Source organism: Oncorhynchus keta, chromosome 19 (genome assembly GCF_023373465.1).
Source record: "Oncorhynchus keta strain PuntledgeMale-10-30-2019 chromosome 19, Oket_V2, whole genome shotgun sequence".
NCBI lineage: Eukaryota > Metazoa > Chordata > Actinopteri > Salmoniformes > Salmonidae > Oncorhynchus > Oncorhynchus keta.
In genome coordinates, this window is record NC_068439.1 from 31,849,166 (window position 1) to 31,870,766 (window position 21,601).

General features: G+C 44.9%; 1 protein-coding gene across 50 annotated transcripts in view; it reads left to right on the forward strand.

Annotated features, from left to right (window-relative positions):
- The window catches only part of LOC118397671 (protein Jumonji-like), a 103,219-nt gene that overhangs the window by 23,926 nt on the left and 57,692 nt on the right, over positions 1-21,601 (forward strand). For all 50 annotated transcript variants that reach the window (XM_052470179.1, XM_052470181.1, XM_052470182.1 and 47 more), the window contains exons 2-3: positions 15,640-15,763; positions 20,855-20,975. In XM_052470179.1, coding sequence (XP_052326139.1) covers positions 15,640-15,763; positions 20,855-20,975 — 245 coding nt within the window. The remainder of the gene's footprint in view (positions 1-15,639; positions 15,764-20,854; positions 20,976-21,601) is intronic.

The window sequence follows — 21,601 nt, forward strand, 5'->3', positions numbered from 1 at the left end:
TAGCTGGGAGAGTAATTGAGTAAGCACTTGTTATTTAAAATGGGCCTGGCTTGGGTCTGAACTAGCCAGCATCAATGCATCCTATTGTGTCACTACAATTTTAATTAGGCTGCTATCAGACACCGATTTACTTTGCTAAATGGTTGGACTGTAACCATGAACATCTAGTATACTTTATTGATATGCTATTGAGTGTTCCATACCTACATTTTAACAGGCTCCTTTTGAGATCACTTTTGTGATATATATTAGACCTCATTTTATTTGTCAAGTCTGAACATTTTCATGCCCTGGCACCAGTTGTGTCATTAGACATTCTAGTCCCGTACTGTTTTGGCTGCGATAGGGGGAAAAGCCTCTTTTTTTTTTTCCCCGGATCCATTTCCCCCCCCCCTAATAAACTGTTATTTTCCAGCAGCAACAGGGGCCTTCAGCTTCAAACCTCCCACTAATGGAACGTGACCATTTCCCAGCACAAAACCCCACTGCCATTCACTAGGAAATTAAACACGGGACTTGATTCCATTCCATATTGCTGACATCTTTAGAGCATCTTTTTCTTCTGCTCCCTGTTTTTCCAAGGGAAAAAGCCCAAAAGGACCTCGGTGAGCTAATATACAGGGGAGTTATTGTGAGGTTCGCTAACAGAAAAATTGGTTAAATCTAAACGGCACATTTTTATGACGCCTTATAAATCACAACATGTATACGAGTCACGGACATACATTAAAACGCCAGGACTGGTTTAAATGCCTAGTAGGGTTTAATATAACAACCCAATCCGCTGGTCTCTCCTCCTATGGGTCTCTGTAGACAGACGGGAAAAGACTAATGTCCTGAGCCAATACTCTCCTTATTAGCGTCTTACAGAAGACAAATCGGCACTGTTTGTCTTTGTAGTCAGTTAACGGTAGACCCTCTCCTACAGTGAGTAAGCCTGTGTGTGCTGTTGCCAGAGGGCTACATCCTCAGGTCTGCCTGACTCTTCTGTCTGGCTGAATTGTATTCAGTGCCATATTTGTGTGTGTGGGGATAGAGTTCAGGGGAATGTGAAGCCACCTCATATCTCTTGTGCATTTCTCTGATTCCTGGTGACTGGCGCAGTGGATTCCTACGAGGTTGTAAACGAGGTTGTAAAACACAAACATGAAGTTATGACTCCATCAGGGTAAGTGAGAGGCCGTGTTGCTCCTCTCCCCCGAAAGGCTATCACTATCACTGTCCTTAAGCTCTGGGGATGAACACGATAGAAGTGTAGCCCGTTGGGATGAGTGTTATACGCGTAGGATCAGGCTGGGCAGTGCCGAGTCACAGCCATGTCATGACGTGCACAGTGAGGTGTTGGGTACCTGTCCGGTAACGGCACCGGTGTAGCCGGTAAGGTTCCCAGTAGGACTACAGATGCTTATCCGGATCAGCGGGTAATAATTATGTGACCTGGTTTGACCTCTAACTGTGGCATGACCAAACTGGTGTTTGCTCCCAATATCCAGACATCAGAAATTAGTTTCTTAGGATCCAGGCCTGCTGCTAATGTGATAACACTATGTCCCAGTGACTGTCAGAGCTGACGGTCTGTCTGCTCCTAGTGCCGCACATGCCATGGTCATTAAACAGAGCTGGAAGGGACCGACTGTCTCAGCCACAAAACCAGCCTCCTCATTCCAGGTCGTAAAACAACATGCTGTCTGTCACCAGTGGATCCAGTGTATTAGCATTGTAAATCATATTCCAATCTAGGGTGTTCCTCTGCAAATCCCATGGACTTCCTTGAGCTAGATTCTCTCGTTAAAATATACCATTTCACACACACTCCGACACACGGGCACACGTCCCATGTACGCAACCTGGCAGCGATTTCAAACTGCCTGACTGTGGGTGTCTTTAAATAGACAGTGATTGATGGGAGGTATGATTTGTTTATTTAGATGCTGTCAGTGATTGATGGGGGGGGACTGACATGTCTGAAGGTGTTAGGTGGGATTGGTTACTACTCCTCCCCGAGGAGGGCTCTGATTGGGCTGTTGGGAAGCTCTGTCATCATGGACCTAAGGGAAGGTCTGTCAGAATGGCAGTTCTTTCAGGAAGTAAAAATGGCCACTGAAACCAAACTTTCTTTTCTGCAGAGGATAAAAATCAATGTCATATGTCTGGTCTATTTTCTCATGAAAGCCAGGTTGAATTCCTCCTAGACCTATAGCCTATATGTATCGACTGGCTCTTGTCTTCTCGTTGACCAGTTTGGATGAATTGAATTCCCTTTTGAGCCCTAAACAGAGAATTGTCTATTGATGGAGCTAGCACCCTGTCCTCTGTCTGTTGATATCCAGGTCAGACACTGGCAGGGGAACATTTAACACCTTCTCTAGTTTCACCCTGGAGGGGAAAGACAACCAGGGATGAAAAGACCCAGAATATGAGACACAATACCTGTCCCCCTCCCCCTCTCCTTTCCTCCTTTTGTCAGGACCGATTCAGCTGGTTGTGGGATCGGTTTCACCTGACAGATGGTTTGATGAGGGCGTTCTCCCTCTGGGAATCTAAACTCCAACGGAATCTTTACTAGCACAGATTGATGGTGTAGGCGACGAGCCACCCTGTCCCTCTGATCCTTCGGTTTAAAAGCAGGGTACTGACGATGGACCTGGTGCTATGGGGATTTCAGCCACCCTGGTATTGAAGAGTTTCTTTCATATATTTTTTTTGTCCTCTTTCCCCTCCCTCTGCCTTTCTCTCCAGTACCACTTTGTCATGTAAAGGGGCTTCTATCTAGCAGAGACCCTGGGGCTATGAGGGTTAGGGTGGGGGAGACTCGGGATGGTAGATAATCAATATTGATTGACAGGCTCTTTGAGCAGAGCAACTTAGAGGTGTCTGCTGCGAGTCACCTCTAACCCCAGAGGCCGGCTGCCTGCCTGACCCCTAACCCTTGACCCCTCTGGTGCAGCCCCCTGGACATGATCCTGTCTCTGTTCGGTTATCCCTCCCTCCTGTCTGCCCCTACAGATGTGTTCTGGCTCTCCTGCTCCCACAGATGTGTTCTGGCTCTCTTGCTCCTACAGATGTGTTCTGGCTCTCCTGCTTCGTAATTGCTGTAGACATTTTGAAGTGTCCCCCTCGGTCCAGACAGTTCCTCCAGAAGGCTCCATTGTGTTCTAACCTCCAGAAGCCCAGCCCGCTCCTCATTGAAGCCTGGCTGGCTGCTGTTACGTGTGATTTATGTTATTAAACATTTCGCTAAATCATTTATTTCATTTTGTTGCCTTCGCAATGCGGTGTAATTTCCGTCTGCCCGCCAGCGCCTGGCATTAGTTTTGTGCTGTCTTGTAAACGGCCACTAACATTGACAAGTTAATGGATGCTGGAGAACAGGGAAGTGTAGATTTAATTTCCCTTTCTGTTTTAAATTGGGTCAGTGTGTCAGATTGAATCAACAGAACACAGTGGACTGCAATGATAATTAAAGGCCCACAGTGGCTGTTTGTGTCTGTGTGTGTGTGTGTGTGTGTGTGTGTGTGTGTGTGTGTGTGTGTGTGTGTGTGTGTGTGTGTGTGTGTGTGTGTGTGTGTGTGTGTGTGTGTGTGTGTGTGTGTGTGTGTGTGTGTGTGTGTGTGTGTGTGTGTGTGTGTGTGTGTGAACTTTTCTCTCAGCCATGTGGGGGAAATAAAGCAAAGCAAAGTGTGAGGTCCTAGTGGTTCTGCCAGATCTGTTTCTTTTGACTTATCTGTAAAGCTGAGAGGACGGGAGAAGGCTGCGTTGGTTATTCTAACCGTAATGGTATGCTTTTGATCAGCTTAGATAAGCTACTGGTTATAGCCATACTACTGCTAACCTTGTGGTAAACTGAGATGGTCATCACTCCACTGTGAATCTGCTTTTGACAAGCCGGTGCTGTCTGACTGTTACAGGCTGACTGTTTTGACAGACTAGTGCTGGCTGATTGGTGCTGGCTGACTGGACCATGATGTATTGGCTTATTTCAGTCATGCTGTTAGCCTGAATACACTGTTGTTCTGAAGCCTTAAAATGGGGGAGAAAAAAAAGCTCACAGTACACAGGCTCTCTGTGTTAGTTTGGAAAGAGTAGCCATTTTGTTGGTCGGTCCCTCAGCAGTCAGTCTCCATGGCCAACGTGGTTTCTGTTCTGCAGCAGAATCGCTCCAGGAAGTGAAGTGTGTCAGGGTCGACATACGTTCCATCTGACCCCTGTCGCTCGCAATTAATGCAAGTCCATATGGAGCTAGAGGAGAATGGAGGCCTTTGCTGAGAGATTGTGAGAGGCGGATGCAGCACACAGCTGTGGTTTTACAGGGCCGAGGAACTCCACGGGATCTGGCTGGCTCACTGAGCCTCTGTGAACTGGGGGAGGAGGACACAGGATGCAGAGTGAGTAAGTGAGTTCAAGGCAGGAGCGGGTGAGAATGTAATTACATCACCAAAATGTCTGGGGTGAGGTGTGTAGGTTGAAACTCAGACAGGTTAACCAAAGAGAAACAGGTGACGCAGTCTACCGGGACCCCTACCGTCTACCCCTACCCTGCATCACATACTGGCTGGTAGTAATAAAATAATAATGGCCTCTGAACTATCAACTCCCTGCCAAGGTTTATCAAAGACACCAGGCCCATGTGCTGTAAAACACTGCGGATGGGAGCCTGAATGTGTTGCTCTGATGGATATTATGAAGAAAGAGCTGAGTGGTGCTTGGTAGTAGGGCTCAAGGGAAACCGGCTTGACCTCACACACACGCTACAACATGCACTGCGGTTTCTATGGTGGGGCAGCATTTTTATCTAATAACAAATGGACTCTAATTAGATTTCCCGACGTCTGACTCAACCTGACCCTCACCACCGTCTCTCTTCTCTTCTCTTCTCTTCTCTTCTCTTCTCTTCTCTTCTCTTCTCTTCTCTCTTCTCTTCTCTTCTCTTCTCTTCTCTTCTCTTCTCTTCTCTTCTCTCTCTGCTTAAACTCTAAACACAGTCATCTGAAAACAGCTGTTCATCCTCCAACACATGCACTCGATCAGTGCTCAGGCCCAGTAGTGTACCACAGGGCCAGTGGGTCCCGCTACACTCGACTACTCGCCGCTCTCAGCAGTAGGCTCCAGCCCTACTGCTGCCGCCAACAGCTTGGAAAGTATTTCTACCAGCTGTGAGAGGAGGTGCGAAAGCTCCCAGGGCTGACACACAGGTCCTGCATTGTACACCCCACTCGCTCTCTCCTCTCGCTCTCCTTTTCTCTTCTGCTCCTACCATGCTCCTTTCCTCCTCAGTGTTCATACACTACCATTGGAGTCATTTAAACGGACTACATGTACTCAACATAACATGTGGTGCAGTGGAAGCCAGTCTTAGTGAGTCACATGGTGTAAACGAGGTGGGACCCTGTCGCGCTAGGTCCCAGGGGACAGGGCTGAATAATAATAATGCCGGGACAGGCAAGTGGACGTGGGTGGAGCCTCAGCGTTCAGTGCTCATTCATTTCAATAAGAAAACAGGAAGATTGATTCACCCCAGGAGACAGAAAGAGCTTCAGCATCATTGATTATGGTTACATGCACATGATAATGTGTTTTTTATTTTATTTTACTGTGGATAATCTGATGAATTGGCTGCATAAATGCAGAAAATTGGCAATCAAAATGAACGTTCTACCACAACGTCTGAATTGGGAAGCTCATCTGATTCTGAGTCCGGACTTTCAAGGTTTGTACTTCGAAGACTCATACACTTGGTTCTTCCGAACTCCCTTCACTCGCGCTGAAGAGGGAGGCTCGCTCGGCTGGTGCTAGCACAAGAACCGATCAAATACACCACTGGAACGCCCATTTGTATCTTCTAATATATATATATATATATAGTTATTTGAAAAAAAATGTATTATTATGTCTTAATAATTAGAAAGATTGTTCAGAAAACCAGGTGTTTTTAATCGGCGTATGCTCACTTCGATTTTGACCTGTCGCCGTGTTTTAAAATGAGCAGTGTAAGGTGTTTACATGACTATTGCATAATCTGCCTACTGTCATCATCAGTTTATTTGCATTATTACTGTGCATATTATACTCATTGTCTGGCTCTCTCCCAGGTTTAGTCAGACTGGCACTGAAGCAGAGTGGAGCAGGAAGTGAGAGTCTTTTTAAATGGCCTCTAAAGCTCTTTCGCCTGCTCAGTGACAGTTCTCTCTCCTGACCTACAGTTTGCCGCCTCCTCTCTCCCTCTCTCATTTGTATTCGATTTCTCTGTGTGTGTACCTACAGCTGTCTGCTCTTGTTGTAATAAAATAATCTTCTGAGTTGAAGGATGTGAGATAATGTTCTGTGGTGGTGGTGGTGGTGGTGGTCTCCCCCCGACTGAGTGGATAACAGTAGTGACATGCTGCTGAATTGACATGTTTCCCTGAACTGGTGTTGCCTGCTTCGCAACAGACCAACGTAGGTGTGGGGACTGGTTGGTTGGCAGGCTAGCTTTCACTCTGTGCTGCTGATTTCCAGCTCTAGCACACTGCTGACGTGTGTGCGTGCTATGTTTGAGTCGACTCTCCAGATTGTAAGGGTTGTGGTGACTCAGAGTGAGACCCAGTGACAATGGCCATGGAGATGCACACACACACACACACACACACACACACACACACACACACACACACACACACACACACACACACACACACACACACACACACACACACACACACACACACACACACACACACACACACACAGTGCTCTCTCCAGGAAGCGCAGCCTGATCTTTTAGGGTTTGGCTCTGCATAAGCTACTCTGTAATGAAACATCCTATTAATTTGGTGATCAAGGATTGTTTCATGTCTGAGGTACAATGCTGCTTTCTCTTACCCAACACATCCTCTTTCTAAATACAGAAACATTCTTTTAATCCTCTTAGATTATTGAAAATATGGGGCAGAGAGGGGGTGTGTGTGTAGCACTGCAGGCTTTGAATACAGCCTTTTGCTGTGTGTGTTCTGTAAACCAGATGAGACATCCACTGTTCACACATCCAATGGGCTCTCAAAAGGGGGGACCCGAGATGCAGTGTGCATTAGTCCTATGACCAATTACGGGTCACTCCCTGAATCTGCCGGCATCCACTGAGGTTCTAGTGTGCGCACACGCATGCTGTTATTCTGACCAGGTGGACTCTGTTTCTCCTTCAGTCGTTTGAAGACTGGACTGACCAGTCACCACTGATCAAGGGTGGTCAGCCTGATGAAGCCTCTTTATTGGTCAAACTTGGGCCCTGGAACCTCCCTGTAGCTCCTATGGAATTCACTCTGGCATTTGTCTGTCAAAATAATCACTGCCCCCCTTTCCCTGCTCCTTTAAATCATACATTATCTTTCTGCTCCAGTTTGAGTCTGATAGCATTTTGTGCTCGGCAGGGCTGAATGGCAGTGGCAGTCTGTCACTTAGACATGCTCAGCTGGCTTTAGCTCTGGCACGAGTGAGTGTGGCATGAGAGAGTGAAGAGGAAGAGAAACCACTTTCTACATCCCTCCTTCGGTTAAATACATTCTATGGAGTCTGGCAGTGTGTCTCAGATCAACAGTGTTCTCTCTCAGGGTGTTTACTGTCGGCCGCTGGGTACAGGGGAGGGCAGGACACACACAGGGACACAGCGAGGAGACGCGAGGCAACACCCCTCTTTCCCCCCTTGGCGTCGGCAGCCCCTAACATTTCCAAAGTCCCCGAAAAGGGATAATGTTTCAGAATGCTGTTGGTGCAGATGGAAGTGCTGTGGGTCTGCGACTGGGAACAGGAATGTGGCCAATCCCAGCATGATGGTGTTCAAGGGCGCTGAGGTACAGGCGTAATGAGATGACAGCATTACGTTCCTCACACACCAGTTAACCCTAGGTTCTCTCTCTGCCCTTGTCCTGGTCTGCTCAGCCCTGCACTCTAGAATGGACTTATGCTGTGTTCCAGAACACTCCTTTGTGACAGGTGACTTGGTGAAATCCTGTTGGCCTTGGAACCTCTCCAATTAATTTGCAGCTTGTCACGTGTATATGTAAGCTAAGTGGGGGGCTGTGAAATGTATTGTGCTGCGTAAGTCTGTGTGAAAATCTCTCCTGTTACAGATACACCAGCACTGACTGAGCTATGCATCTGGGACACGTGTGGAGCCTAGAGAGGGGGGGGGTTATACAGTACTAACACATTTCAGCCTGATCTCAGTTGGCTCCTGGCCCACATTCTCTGGTTGATGAGATCCAGACCATCATCAGCAGGCTATTATTAGTCTGCTATGTGAACCAATGCACGCGTGTTCCTTTTGTTTTGAAAGTGGGACAACCCCTCGTGTGTATGTGTGTGTGTGTTTTTTCTTTCTTTCTTCACTGTGAAATTAGGGTGTGTGTGAACTTACTGCTTGGTTAGATAGACTTAATTCCTCTTTCTCTCAGCACCAAACAGCTCAGCCAATCCTCTTACAGTACACAGTAGGTTAGAAGAACAAGTCCTCTTTTATTCCTCATTGCAATGACCTTGTTTCTATTATTGTTCTCCTCACAAGACCATTTCATGTGTCTCACATCAGTACTACAGACATCTCAATAGATTGGGACTATTGTTCTTTCTATCTGCATTTTTGTCAAAATTGAGTTATTTACATAGGCTTGTTCCATTCAATGTCCTCTACCTATAGTACACTAAATACCCCAATTCAAGAGAAGACTAGATTTTTAAAAAATTTAAAAAATCATGCGTGTATCTCAATCATCTTTTTGCAGGTAAAAACCTTAGTCCCAAGCTCTTGATCTTTATTTCTACAACTAGATTCAAGCTTTATCCCATCCATCATGCAATGTCAGTCGACAGATGAAACTGTTGTTGTCTCCGCAGGTTATTCTATTAGTCCAGGTCTTAATGGATCAGATGGCTTTAGAGGGGAAGTGTTGGGGGTTTACAACGCAGTGGCGTGATAACACTGGCTGCTCTATAAGATCCACAGGAACCTCCACCCCGTTACTACGCACGTTGCTCTTAAAGGGACATTTCAAAAAGGTTCTTATCCATCTCCAGCGCCACCCCAACGTCGTCAACATGGCACCTTCAGAAAGTATTCGCACCACTACTTCTTCCACGTCTTGTGTTACGGCCTGAATTAAAAATGAATTCCACTTTAGATGTTGTTGGGGTCACTGGTCTATGCACTCTACCCCATAATGTCAAAGTGGATTTATGTCTTTCGAAATGTTAAGGCGTTACAGTTTTTAATTTCTTAGTTTGTCGAGTTGAAGAATTCAACCCCTTTGTTTTATGGCAAGCCTAAAATATGTTTTAACAGTCACATAAGTTGCACAGACTAACTGTGTGCAATAATAGTGTTTGATATGAGTTTTGAATGTGGTCCTTCTGTAGCTCAGTTGGTAGAGCATGGCGCTTGTAACGCCAGGGTAGTGGGTTCGATTCCCGGGACCACCCATACGTAGAATGTATGCACACATGACTGTAAGTCGCTTTGGATAAAAGCGTCCGCTAAATGGCATATATTGAATGACTACCTCATCTCTGTACCCTCATTCGAGCACTGAATTTCCACCACAAAGACCAAGGAGGTTTAAAATGTAAAAAATGTTTACCCCCCCTTTTCGTGGTATCCAATTGTTAGTAGTTATTATCTTGTCTCATCGCTACAACTCCCGTACGGGCTCGGGACAGACGAAGGTCGAGAGCTCTGAAACACAACCCAACCAAGCCGCGCATCCAACCCGGTAGCCAGCCGCACCAATGTGTCGGAGGAAACACAGTGGTAGATGGATCTAATTTTTTTTTTTTAAACAGACTGTCAATATCCCTTTGAGCATGGTGAAGTTATTACTTACACTTTGGATGGTGTGTCAATGCACCCTGTCACTACAAAGATACAGGTGTCCTTCCTAACTCAGTTTCCGGAGATGTAAATGGTGACTTTTAAAACAGTTAGTTTAAAGGCTGTGATAGGAGAGAACTGAGGATGAATCAAGACTATTGGAGTTGCTTCACAATACCAACCCAATTGACAGCGTAGGTGGGGAAAATAAGGAAGCCTGAAAAAATAATTAAAAATTAAAAATATTCACCTGGAGTGGAAGGACAATAACCTTTCAGAAGGACAATAACAACGGAGTTGCTTAACGAAAATATGGAATATTGTGGCTGAGTTACAGTTTTGATTTAAATCTACTTGAAAATCTATGGCAAGACCTGAAAATGTTTGTCTAGCAATGATCAACAACCAATTTGACAGCTTAAAACACTAAGAACAATCCAGGTGTGGAGAGCTTTGAGACTTACCCAGAAAGACTCAGTGTAATTAATTGCTGCCAAAGGTGCTCCTACAGATGATTCAATTATTTTGTAAACTAAATATTTAAATTGGCAAACATTTCTAAAAACATTGGTTTCACTTTCATGTGGTGTTGTATGATTGAGAAAATATATTTAATCCATTTTGAATTCAGTCTAACACAATAAAATGTGGTAGAAGTCAAGGGGTATGAATACTTTCTGAAGCCCCTGTATGTGAAAATGGTGTGTTTTTTTTGTAGTAAAAATGGTAGGGGAAGTGTTTTTCAATGACGACAAGCAATTGGTCAAAATCACACAATGCACACCGATGATGACATTAGAAACACATCATTTTCACATGTTGGGGCGGTGCTGGAAATGATGAATGTGAAGTTTCCCCTTTAAGACGGCTGCAGATGTCCCTGCTTTAGACCCTGGTACTAACCCTGTAGAAATAACCATACCGCAGTGCTTCTAGTGTAAACAGCAGCCTCCGAACAGTCAGGTGTAGACTACGTTTCTTCCTGAAGCCTATTGGGGATGTTCCAGACGCTAAAGGGTTCACAAGTTGATATGGAGTTTCTTTTTGGCGTCTATTAGCAGTCTCTACTGGCGCGTGTTTACAGTGTGATGAGGGAGCCAGCGTGTCGTCTGATGTAGAGTGGCTCCGTCTGCTGTGACAGACGTCTGTCTGGGACTACCCACCTTTAGTCTCTGTATGGGACTACCCACCTTTCCCATCCTGGCTCGTCTCAGTGGGAATGTTAAAGGAGTAGAAGCTCTTGATGTCGTTTAGAGGAGCCTCCGCGTGTCTTTCTGTTCGCTGTGTTTGCCAAGGTGGAGCACTGTGGTATGAAAGGCAGTGTGTACTGGGTCCCTTTGGGGCCCCTAAAACGTGTGTGTGTGTGTGTGTGTTGCGGAGCGTGCTGTGTGCCAGCCGGGCTGCTCCAGTAGACACAGAGGCCCCAGCGCTCATTAGCAGGCTGTGGGTTCCCTACGGGAGGGGAGGGTGTCAGCGGGCAGGGGGGGTGTCAGCTCAGTGCTGCGTGTTGTCTCTGTGGTGGTGCCAGTGCCACAGCTCTCATCTGAGCCCCGGCCCTGCTCTGCCAGCCCGACTCTCCCTCTCTGAAGAGGCCTAGCATCCCTCCGCCAGTCAGTCAGCCCCCTCGACGGCCTGCTGCCTGCCTGCCTAACTACCCACTCATGCGTCTCTGCTCGTCTCTCTGCCTACCCACGTCAGTCAAACTGTCGGTTGTGCCATTTGACAGAACCGGCTTTACTTACAGCAAAGGCACAATAGTAATGTTGTATTTCCAAACCGTTGTTGGTCGGATGAACATGTTGTGATGTATGACTCAGTAGGTCTGGGGGTTTAGAGAGGAGCTGAGACCTAGTTATGATTCCGAGGGGGTTAGCCCGTACTAAGCAGATGGGCAGGGCTGCATGTCTGTTAAGACCGGCGATCCGCAGAACAAAGTCCCATTTTAAAAGATGTAACAGTGCTGAGTTGTTTCCGTAGAGGGTTGTGAACCTTTTTGACTCCTTTCGCAGTTCTTTTTGCGTTGACATTTGACTTTGTTGTAAAAATACATTTGCAACATTTGTTGCGTCTCTTCGGGGCTCTCAGCTAATGATGGCGGTCACTCCTCCATTTCATCAGGAGGAGACAGTCTATCGACAGTCTAACCTCCACCAAAACTTTTATTATCATGCAATATCTCAGTGAAGGCCGCTACTGATGATCACTACAGGGCAATTCCACAGTAACTTTAAAATGTATGCCTAACAAAAAACATTTGATTTCAAAGTTAAACAAAACACAACGACTAATTTGAACAATTTACACAGTAAAAAAAAATGTTGATTTCAATTTTACTGGAAACTGTTCAGATGCAAAGTCTGGTAACAGAATTACAGTTAAATCTCCCTCAAGTTTATTGTTACCAAACTTTATGTACAGTTCTTCCTGTGTGTTTTGGTAAAAGTGGAACTTGTTCATAGAGCTCTATGGGTTGTTAAACTTTCAAATCAATGGTTTTTGTTTGATGTACATTTTCAAGCGAGAGATCTGAGAGTAATTCCGTTACCATGGAATTGCCCTACAGCTATTTCAGTAGAGATCCAGCGTGTTTGTTAACTCTCGTTTTAATCTAATATCCTCATCATTAGTGTTACACATCAAACATTAGCCTAGTACAGCTGCACTGTGTGTGGGATGCAGCGCTGTACTTTGAGGGGAAGCAGGGTTATAAGTGTTATATACAGTAAATCTGCTCCGTGTAGGAAGCAGGTTATTTCTGTACTCACACTGGAGACCTTAATAATGAAGCATGTTGGAAAGTTAGTGTCCTGTAATGGAAGTCCATGTCACCATACCATTCTTCGGTCTTTCCTGGCAGTGTACTGCTGTAAGTATCGGGGCTTCATTGACTGTCCATCCACAAATGGTACTGAGGTGGAAGGTTTATTGTCAGATGAAATGGTCCTGTAGGAAAAGGAAGTGACGTGTTTAAGATGTCTGTCAGCTGAAGGAAACTACTGGAACCTCAGTCATACTAGACAGCCATATTCTCCCTATTAATAAATGATTAGGCTTTTACTGAGTTACAGTTCATAGAAGGTAATCATTCAATTGTAATAAATTCATGAAGCCCACATCTATGGATTTCACATGACTGTGCAGGGGCGCAGCCATTGGTAGGCCTGGGGGGGGGGCATAGGCCCACCCACTTGGGAGCCAGGTTCAGCCAGTCAGAAATAAAAATTCCCCACAAAAGGGCTTTATTACAGACACAAATACTCCTCCGCACCCCCATCCACCTCGAGCAATCTCGCAGGTGAAGAAGCCGGATGTGGTTGTCCTACGCTGGTGTGGTTACACGTGGCCTGCGGTTGTGAGGCCAGTTGGATGTACTGCCAGAAATTAACATTCAAATCTGGCAACAGCTCTGTTGGACATTCCTGCAGTCAGCATGCCAATTGTACGCTCCCTTAAAACTTGAGACATCTGTGGCATTGTGTTGTGACAAAACTGCACATTTTAGAGTGGCCTGCTATTGTCCCCAGCACTGTGTAATGATCATGCTGTTTAACCTCTAGCGTCGAGCAATCCCGTATCCGGGAGCGTAATCATAGCCTCAAGCTCATTACCATAATGCAACGTTTCCTATTCATGAAAATCGCAAATGAAATGAAATAAATATATTCAAACACAAGCTTAGCCTTTTGTTAACAACACTGTCATCTCAGATTTTCAAAATATGCTTTTCAACCAAAGCTACACAAGCATTTGTGTAAGAGTATTGATAGCCTAGCATAGCATTAAGCTAGCATTCAGCAGGCAACATTTTCACAAAAACAAGAAAAGCATTAAAATAAAATAATTTACATTTTGAAGAACTTCGGATGTTTTCAATGACGAGACTCTTAGTTAGCAAATGTTCATTTTTTCCAAAAAGATTATTTGTGTAGACGAAATAGCCCCGTTTTGTTCATCACGTTTGGCTAAGAAAGACCGGAAAATGCAGTCACTTACAACGCCAAACTTTTTTCCAAATTGTCTCCATAATATCGACAGAAACATGGCAAGCAAACGTTGTTTAGAATCAATCCTCAAGGTGTTTTTCACATATCTATTCGATAATCTGTCAGTGGTGGCAGTTGGCTTCTCATCAGAAGCAAACGGAAAAATACTGCAGCTGGAGATTACGCAATAATTGCGACGGAGGACAGACACCAAGCGACCACCTGGTAGATGTAGTCTCTTATGGTCAATCTTCCAATGATATGCCTACAAATACGTCACAATGCTGCAGACACCTTGGGGAAAACGTAAGCTGACTCCTGGCTCCTTCACAGCCATATAAGGAGTCATTGGCATGAGGCGATTTTAAAAAATGCGGCACTTCCTGATTGGATTTTTATCTGGGTTTTTTCTGTAACATCAGTTCTGTGGCACTCACAGACAATATCTTGGCAGTTTTGGAAACGTCAGTGTTTTCTTTCCAAAGCTGTCAATTATATGCATAGTCGAGCATCTTTTCGTGACAAAATATCTTGTTTAAAACGGGAACGTTTTTCATCCAAAAATTAAAATAGCGCCCCCTATATCCAAGAAGTTAATTAGCTTCTTGATAGGTGTGGCATATCAGGTGGATGGATTATCTTGGCAAAGGAGAAATGCTCACTAACAGGTATTTAAACAATTTGTGCACAACATTTTAGAGAAATACACTTTTTGCCCATATGGAACATTTCTGGGATCTTTTATTTCATCTCATGAAACATGGGACCAACACTTTACATCTTGCGTTTATATTTTTGTTCAGTGTATATATGAACAAATATACAGTTGAAGTTTACATACCTACGATCTTTACATACAAATTTGGTCCCCATGTGCAGTTGCAAACCGTAGTCTGGATTTTTTTATGGCAGTTTTGGAGCAGTGGCTTCTTCCTTGCTGAGCGGCCTTTCAGGTTAGGTCAATATAGGACTCGTTTTACTGTGGATATAGATACTGTTGTACCGGTTTCCCCCAGCATCATCACAAGGTCGTTTGCTGCTGTTCTGGGATTGATTTGCACTTTTCCCACCAAAGTACGTTAATCTTTAAGAGACAGAACGCGTCTCCTTCCTGAGCGGTATGACGGCTGCGTGGTCCCATGGTTTTTATACTTGCGTACTATTGGTTGTACAGATAAACGTGGTACCTTCAGGCGTTTGGAAATTACTCCCAAGGATGAACCAGACTTGTGGAGGTCTACAAAAAAATTCTGATGGTCTTTGCAGATTTTCTTTTGATTTTCCCAAGCAAAGATGCACTGAGTTTGAAGGTAGGCCTTGAAATACAGCCACAGGTACACCTCCAATTGACTCAAATGATGTCAATTAGCCTATCAGAAGCTTCTAAAGCCATGACATAATTTTCTGGCATTTTCCAAGCAGTTTAAAGGCACAGTCAACTTAGTGCATGTAAACTTCTGACCCACTGGAATTGTGATACAGTGAAATAATCTATAGATGGGAAAATGACTTTTGTCATGCACACAGCAGATGTCCTAACCGACTTGCCAAAACTATAGTTTGTTAACGGGACATTTGTGGAGTGGTTGAACAACGAGTAGGAAATATGTCATTCTTCTTCTGAAGGACCCAGAATATCATGGTTTTGTTCTAGTTTCGTGAGGAATCACCTTTCTGTCTTCTGTGTGTCTGGTTATGTTGTGAGAAACAGTGCATTTGATTGTACTTGTAATGCTTTTCGGTCTTATGCTAATGTCTAGTCATCTACTATGCTGTGTTATGGTAACATCCTATTGCTAACCAGTTGCCCTGTGTTTTTAGGATGACATAGATGGGATCCCCTGGTCAGAGGAGAGGGATGTGAGGAAGGTGCTCTATCTCTCCCTGAAGGAGTTCAAGACTGCTCAGAAAAGGCAGCTTGGAGATGGAACCAAATACACAAATGGTGAGTTTCTCCGGAGACTCTTCTCTCCACCACTGCCTCAGTCAGCCTTTTGTCTGGACGCTCATAGACCTGTGATAGGCTACTGTGTTTAGTTGTTTACAGTGGACTAGCTGAAAATGATCTGGTAGTTGTGATGGAATAGTGACATGTTTAATATGGAGTTATTTCAGAGTGAAGGTGCTTTGGTAAACACAATGAAACAGAGAGGATGCTGCAGGGTTTTTTCCTAAGGAGGTGCAATATAAAGTCCATGGAGCTCAGTGTGTGTATGTGCGTGTACACCCAGGATAAAGTCTGGTTGCTATCTGATGCTGCTTTGTTTGACACCTTCGCTGTGCTTCAATCCACTCTGCTCTGTCTTCAAACTAGTAGGTTCAACTTCACACAGGCCTCTGAACCTATTCTCCGCCGTCACAGACCGTCCAGAGACTGAGGGGGAGCGAAAGTCCTCTGGAGGTTCACAGTGTGCTATGCAGGCAAGGGGAAGCCTCAGTTTAGATCTAGGTTACAGGCTCTGTCGCTCACAGACTGCACTGTACCGGCTGAAACTGTCCTCTATTTTGGAGAATCAGTCAAACATCCACTACTGTGATGGTAGTGTTCTCACCCCCTCCTCCTTCTGCAGTGTTGTCGGTCTCTGGAGCCAGCTGCCTGCAGACACGGGCTGAGATGGGTCCAACAGCAGAGGGAAGGGACCAAACCTGCAAGGCCCTAAGCGTGTCAGACCCCCTGCCCCCTGTCTATCTCCCATCTATAACCGGCAATCATGCCATCTCCCTGACCACTTTACCTCACTGTTTGTTGGCAGGCGTCCATCTCTTTTCCTCTTTCTCTCTCTGCATTATTGAACTAATTACGTGATGCCCTTCTGCGTCCCATTCCTTCCTCTCTCTCGCTCTCTCTCTTTCTCCCTGTTATTCCTCCCTAGATGGAAGGCATCATTACATCAATAGGCCTCTGGTTACTGCTGCTCAGGAAGCTTTCTTCCGGCTCCCCTGGCCTCCTCAATCTCCCTCTCCATATCGCTCCCCCTGTGGTTCTCGGAGGGCGTAGCTCAGTTCTATTGATGGAACTACTGTCTGCGTTGGAGCCGGTGGATGGTAGTGACTTCTCTTCCCCATAACACCACTGGCACCGGCTTTGTCCTGTCTGTCCCTTAGCACTGACCACTGAGACCTCAGGGGATGGAACTGTGGCAGTTTTGGCTAGAGCGTAGTGGCAGAGGGCACAGTGCCTTGGTCTGGCCTTCTCTGAGAGAGTAACAGACTGCCCAATCTGCAGCATGTCATTCTCACACGCCACATCCACTGGACTTGTTATGAACTTGTTATCTTTTCAATATATTTATGATATTTTCTGATAATGACAGTGCGACGGATGGAAGTGGTGTCAAAGAGCAGTAGGCCAGATTTGAACCTATGCCAACACGAGACGTGTGCCAGAAGTGACTGTATCTTAGACTGCTAGACCAGCCTAGGCCACATAGACTTATTATTGGGTAGAGCTTTTCATTTTACTCTTAGTACTCGCAGTAGACATTACACTTACTAAATAGGATCTCTATTTCGGTCCTTCGGTCCAGGTTTAAATTGTGGTCAGAACTGTGTGGTTGGGACAGCCATTTTAAAAACACTACTTTTGTTGTCCTATTGTAGTGTTGTCTCCTAGCATTCCCCTTTCAGTATCCCGTTCTATTGTCAGAAGTGGTTGGAAATGAATTCAAATGGGTTAAAATCCCAAATGTCAAACACATTGTTTATTTTTATATACACACTATGGTCCCAATCATACTGTGTCATAAAAGCTTTGAGAGGGAAAAAAATGTATTGTTACTAGCCATAGTTGTGACGGCCACAGCACTCAGTGAGTGAGCTAGCAGACCCCAAGCTTGCTCCATTAGAAACCGCATTATTCAGTCGTAATCACTCTGTTTGTAAAGGTGATTAATCTGAAGTAATGCCACTCTCCTGGCTGTTAATATTTTATATCTGCCTCTGGGCTTCCTGTCTGCATTACTCCACCTCCCACTAATGGGCTACACTCTGTGGTTTGCTACGGTACGCACCCCCTCACCTCGCCATCTCTCCTTCCTTCCATCTCGCTTTCCCTCTCCAGAGAGCAGGAGGAACATGGCAAGGCGATGGGCTTAGTTAAGCACGCATAAATCTGATTACAGACCCTTACGGATCAGCCGACATCCCCCTTCCCCGCTAGGCCTCACTGGCACCAGGGGAAAGAGTTTTGTCCCCAGCCCAGTGTGGCTCCCTCCATGACTCGCAGTCTGCATCCCTGCCTCTCTATCTTCCTCACTGCCCTCACAATGGCATTGATGTGAGACCGACATGTGTAAAACAACTCAGAGGAGAGGCAAGATGGCCCCTCACCAGGCTGTTTATGTTCAGTAGGAGTATTATCCCAGTCACATACTACCACTGATTAGCGATGCGCAGATTAGTGTAGATGAATCTGGAGAATGCTTTCTTTGAGTTATTGGTGTCTTGTGTAAGCTTCATTATACCTGGAAAGTGTTCTTTAAAGTCATTCAAAGCTAAAGCTCTAATTTAAATTATTTCGAAAGGATGATTTGTGAAGGTACATTTCAGGGAGGTGTTCCACCAACAACCTGCAGGTCAACGACGTGACAAACTTCCCTGTCTTGAGTGTAACTACTCTCGTCCTTGTTAGCATGTGTGGTGGCACTTTGTTCCTCCAAGGAGGCCTAAATTAGTGAATCATGAGTGCATATAAAGACTTTTGGGGCCTAGTGTCTCGCTGCCAGCTGAACACCTAACTAACCCTGGATATATTATATACACACAGTCTGGATAAGAGCGTCTGCTAAATGACTTAAATGTAAATGTAAGTCGGAAGTTTACATACACCTTAGCCAAATATATTTAAACTCAGTTTTTCACAATTCCTGACATTTAATCCTAGTAAAAATTCAATTTCTTAGGTCAGTTAGGATCACCACTCTATTTTAAGACTGAAATGTCAGAATAATAGTAGAGAAGGATTTATTTCCGCTTTGATTTCTTTCACCACATTCCCAGTGGGTCAGAGGTTTACATACACTCAATTAGTATTTGATAGCATTGGCTTTAAATTGTTTAACTTGGGTCAAATGTTTCGGGTAGCCTTCCACAAGCTTCTCAAGTTGAGTGAATTTTGGCCCATTCCTCCTGACAGAGCTGGTGTAACTGAGTCAGGTTTGTAGGCCTCCTTGCTTGCACATGCTTTTTCAGTTCTGCCACAAATGTTCTATTGGGATTGAGGTCAGGGCTTTGTGATGGCCACAAAGCCATCATATATCTTGACTTTGTTGTCCTTAAGGCATTTTGCCATAACTTTGGAATTATGCTTGGGGTCATTGTCCATTTGGAAGACCCATTTGCGACCAAGCTTTAACTGACTGATGCCTTGATGTTGCTTCAATATATCCACATCATTTCCCTGCATCATGATGCCATCTATTTTGTGAAGTGCACCAGTCCCTCCTGCAGCAAAGCACCCCCACAACATGATGCTGCCACCCCCGTGCTTCACGGTTGGGATGGTGTTCTTCGGCTTGCAAGCCTCCCCCTTTTTCCTCCAAACATAACGATGGTCATTATGGCCAAACAGTTCTCTTTTTGTTTCATCAGGCTAGAGGACATTTCCACAAAAAGTACAATCTTTGTCTCCATGTGCAGTTGCAAACCGTAGTTTGGCTTTTTTAATGACTGTTTTGGAGCAGTGGCTTCTTCTTTGCTGAGCAGCCTTTCAGGTTATGTCGATATTGGACTCGTTTTACTGTGGATATAGATACTTTTGTACCTGTTTCCTCCAGCATCTTCACAAGGTCCTTTGCTGTTGTTCTGGGATTGATTTGCACTTTTCGCACCACAGTACGTTCATCTCTAGGAGACAGCACGCGTCTCCTTCCTGAGCCGGTTATGGTTTTTATACTTGCGTACTATTGGTTGTACAGATGAACGTGGTACCTTCAGGCGTTTGGAAATTGCTCCCAAGGATGAACCAGACTTGTGGAGGTCTACAAAAATAATTCTGATGGTCTTGGTTGATTTTTATATTAATTTTCCCATGATGTCAAGCAAAGAGGCACTGAGTTTGAAGGTAGGCCTTGAAATACATCCACAGGTACACCCCAAACTGACACAAATTATGTCAATTTGCCTATCAGAAGCTTCTAAAGCCATGACCTAATTTTATGGAATTTTCCAAGCTGTTTAAAGGCACAGTCAACTTAGTGCATGTAAACTTCTGACCCGCTGGAATTGTGATACAGTGAAATAATCTGTCTATAAGCAATTGTTGGAAAAATGACTTGTCATGCACAAAGTAGATGTCCTAACCGACTTGCCAAAACTATAGTTTGTTAAGACATTTGTGGAGTGGTTGAAAAATGAGTTTTAATGACTCCAACCTAAGTGTATGTAAACTTATGACTTCAACTGTGTGTAAACCTTAACCATTTATTTCCCTAAGCACCTCTATGGTCTGACTCATACTACCAGAGCATGTTAGGAGCCGTTTACAGCCATGACAGGGTATACGACTGGCCTCCTGCTGTCAGGTAGTGACCTGCACTCTGTACAGACTATAACTACCAGCTGCATGAGCGCCAAACAAGTTTTCATAGGAAGCCACTGCTTCTACAACTCAACCATTCGCTACCATGTCATTATTACCATTCTAATTTATTTTCCTTTGACACCTGCTGTTAGGGGTTAGGGTTGTGGTTTGGGGTTGGCACATCAGTTAAGGTGTCAGTCCTAAGAAATGTGATAGGAGGGTGATGTGTCAACTAGAAATTCCAGTACCAGGTAGTAGACACTTTGTACGACCTACAAAAAGAAGTTTCACTTAGTTTTTCTGCCTTGGCTACTCAATTATGTGCTCATTCATTTGACTTGAATGTCTTTTTGAGCTCTGCTCCTTTCTCCGGAGTCTGGACTTGTTCAATTTGCTCAGCCCACGGGCTCCAAACACACATCAGCCCTCTTACTTTGTTCACTCCGTTTCTCTCCGGTCAACCTGTCGTAGCAGTACACGACATGGTCTCTGACCCCTGTCTTCTTGTCTCTGTAGGTTCTCATGCCCGCGGCCAGCTCAACGGCTTGGGGCAGAAGGGCCACAAGGCTGACGGGTTGCGGTTCCAGAGCACCGATGGCAGCAGCGAGTACTCTGAGGATGGTCCTGCCAAGAAGAGGTGAGTGGTGTTAACATATACTCTGGAGAGATCGTTCTCTCTGCTCAGCAGCAGCTTTGACCAAGACCAAGTGAAGGTAGTGAATGAGGGGGAGCTCTATAGTACTTTTTTTCATGGCCTGCAGTACAGCCCGGTGTCAGGTGTTTTGAACCAGGTGATGTCAGCATTTGTTAATTCCGTGCTCTGCGTTTTGTGTGTGTGTGTGTGTGTGTGTGTGTGTGTGTGTGTGTGTGTGTGTGTGTGTGTGTGTGTGTGTGTGTGTGTGTGTGTGTGTGTGTGTGTGTGTGTGTGTGTGTGTGTGTGTGTGTGTGTGAGCGAGAATTATCAAAGCAAAAAGGAACAAATGTGCTGGTAAATGTATGAAAGCCTCTGCCGTCTTTTATTAATTCACGTCATTCCTGCTGTATTCTCTTCTCAGTAATGGGACATGACAGCATTAACAGTGAAGGGTAAAGACGAGTTTGATTCGGAGGAATGGGAGCTCTTTAACCAGTGTTCGTTCTTAAAAGGCAGAATGTTTTTAATTAGGGAGTTGAGATGTGTTGAGCATTTCCAATTAATAATTTAGGAGAAAGTTAATGCATTCAAATACAACAATTAGCTTGTTGCCATGTAATTTGTACTAG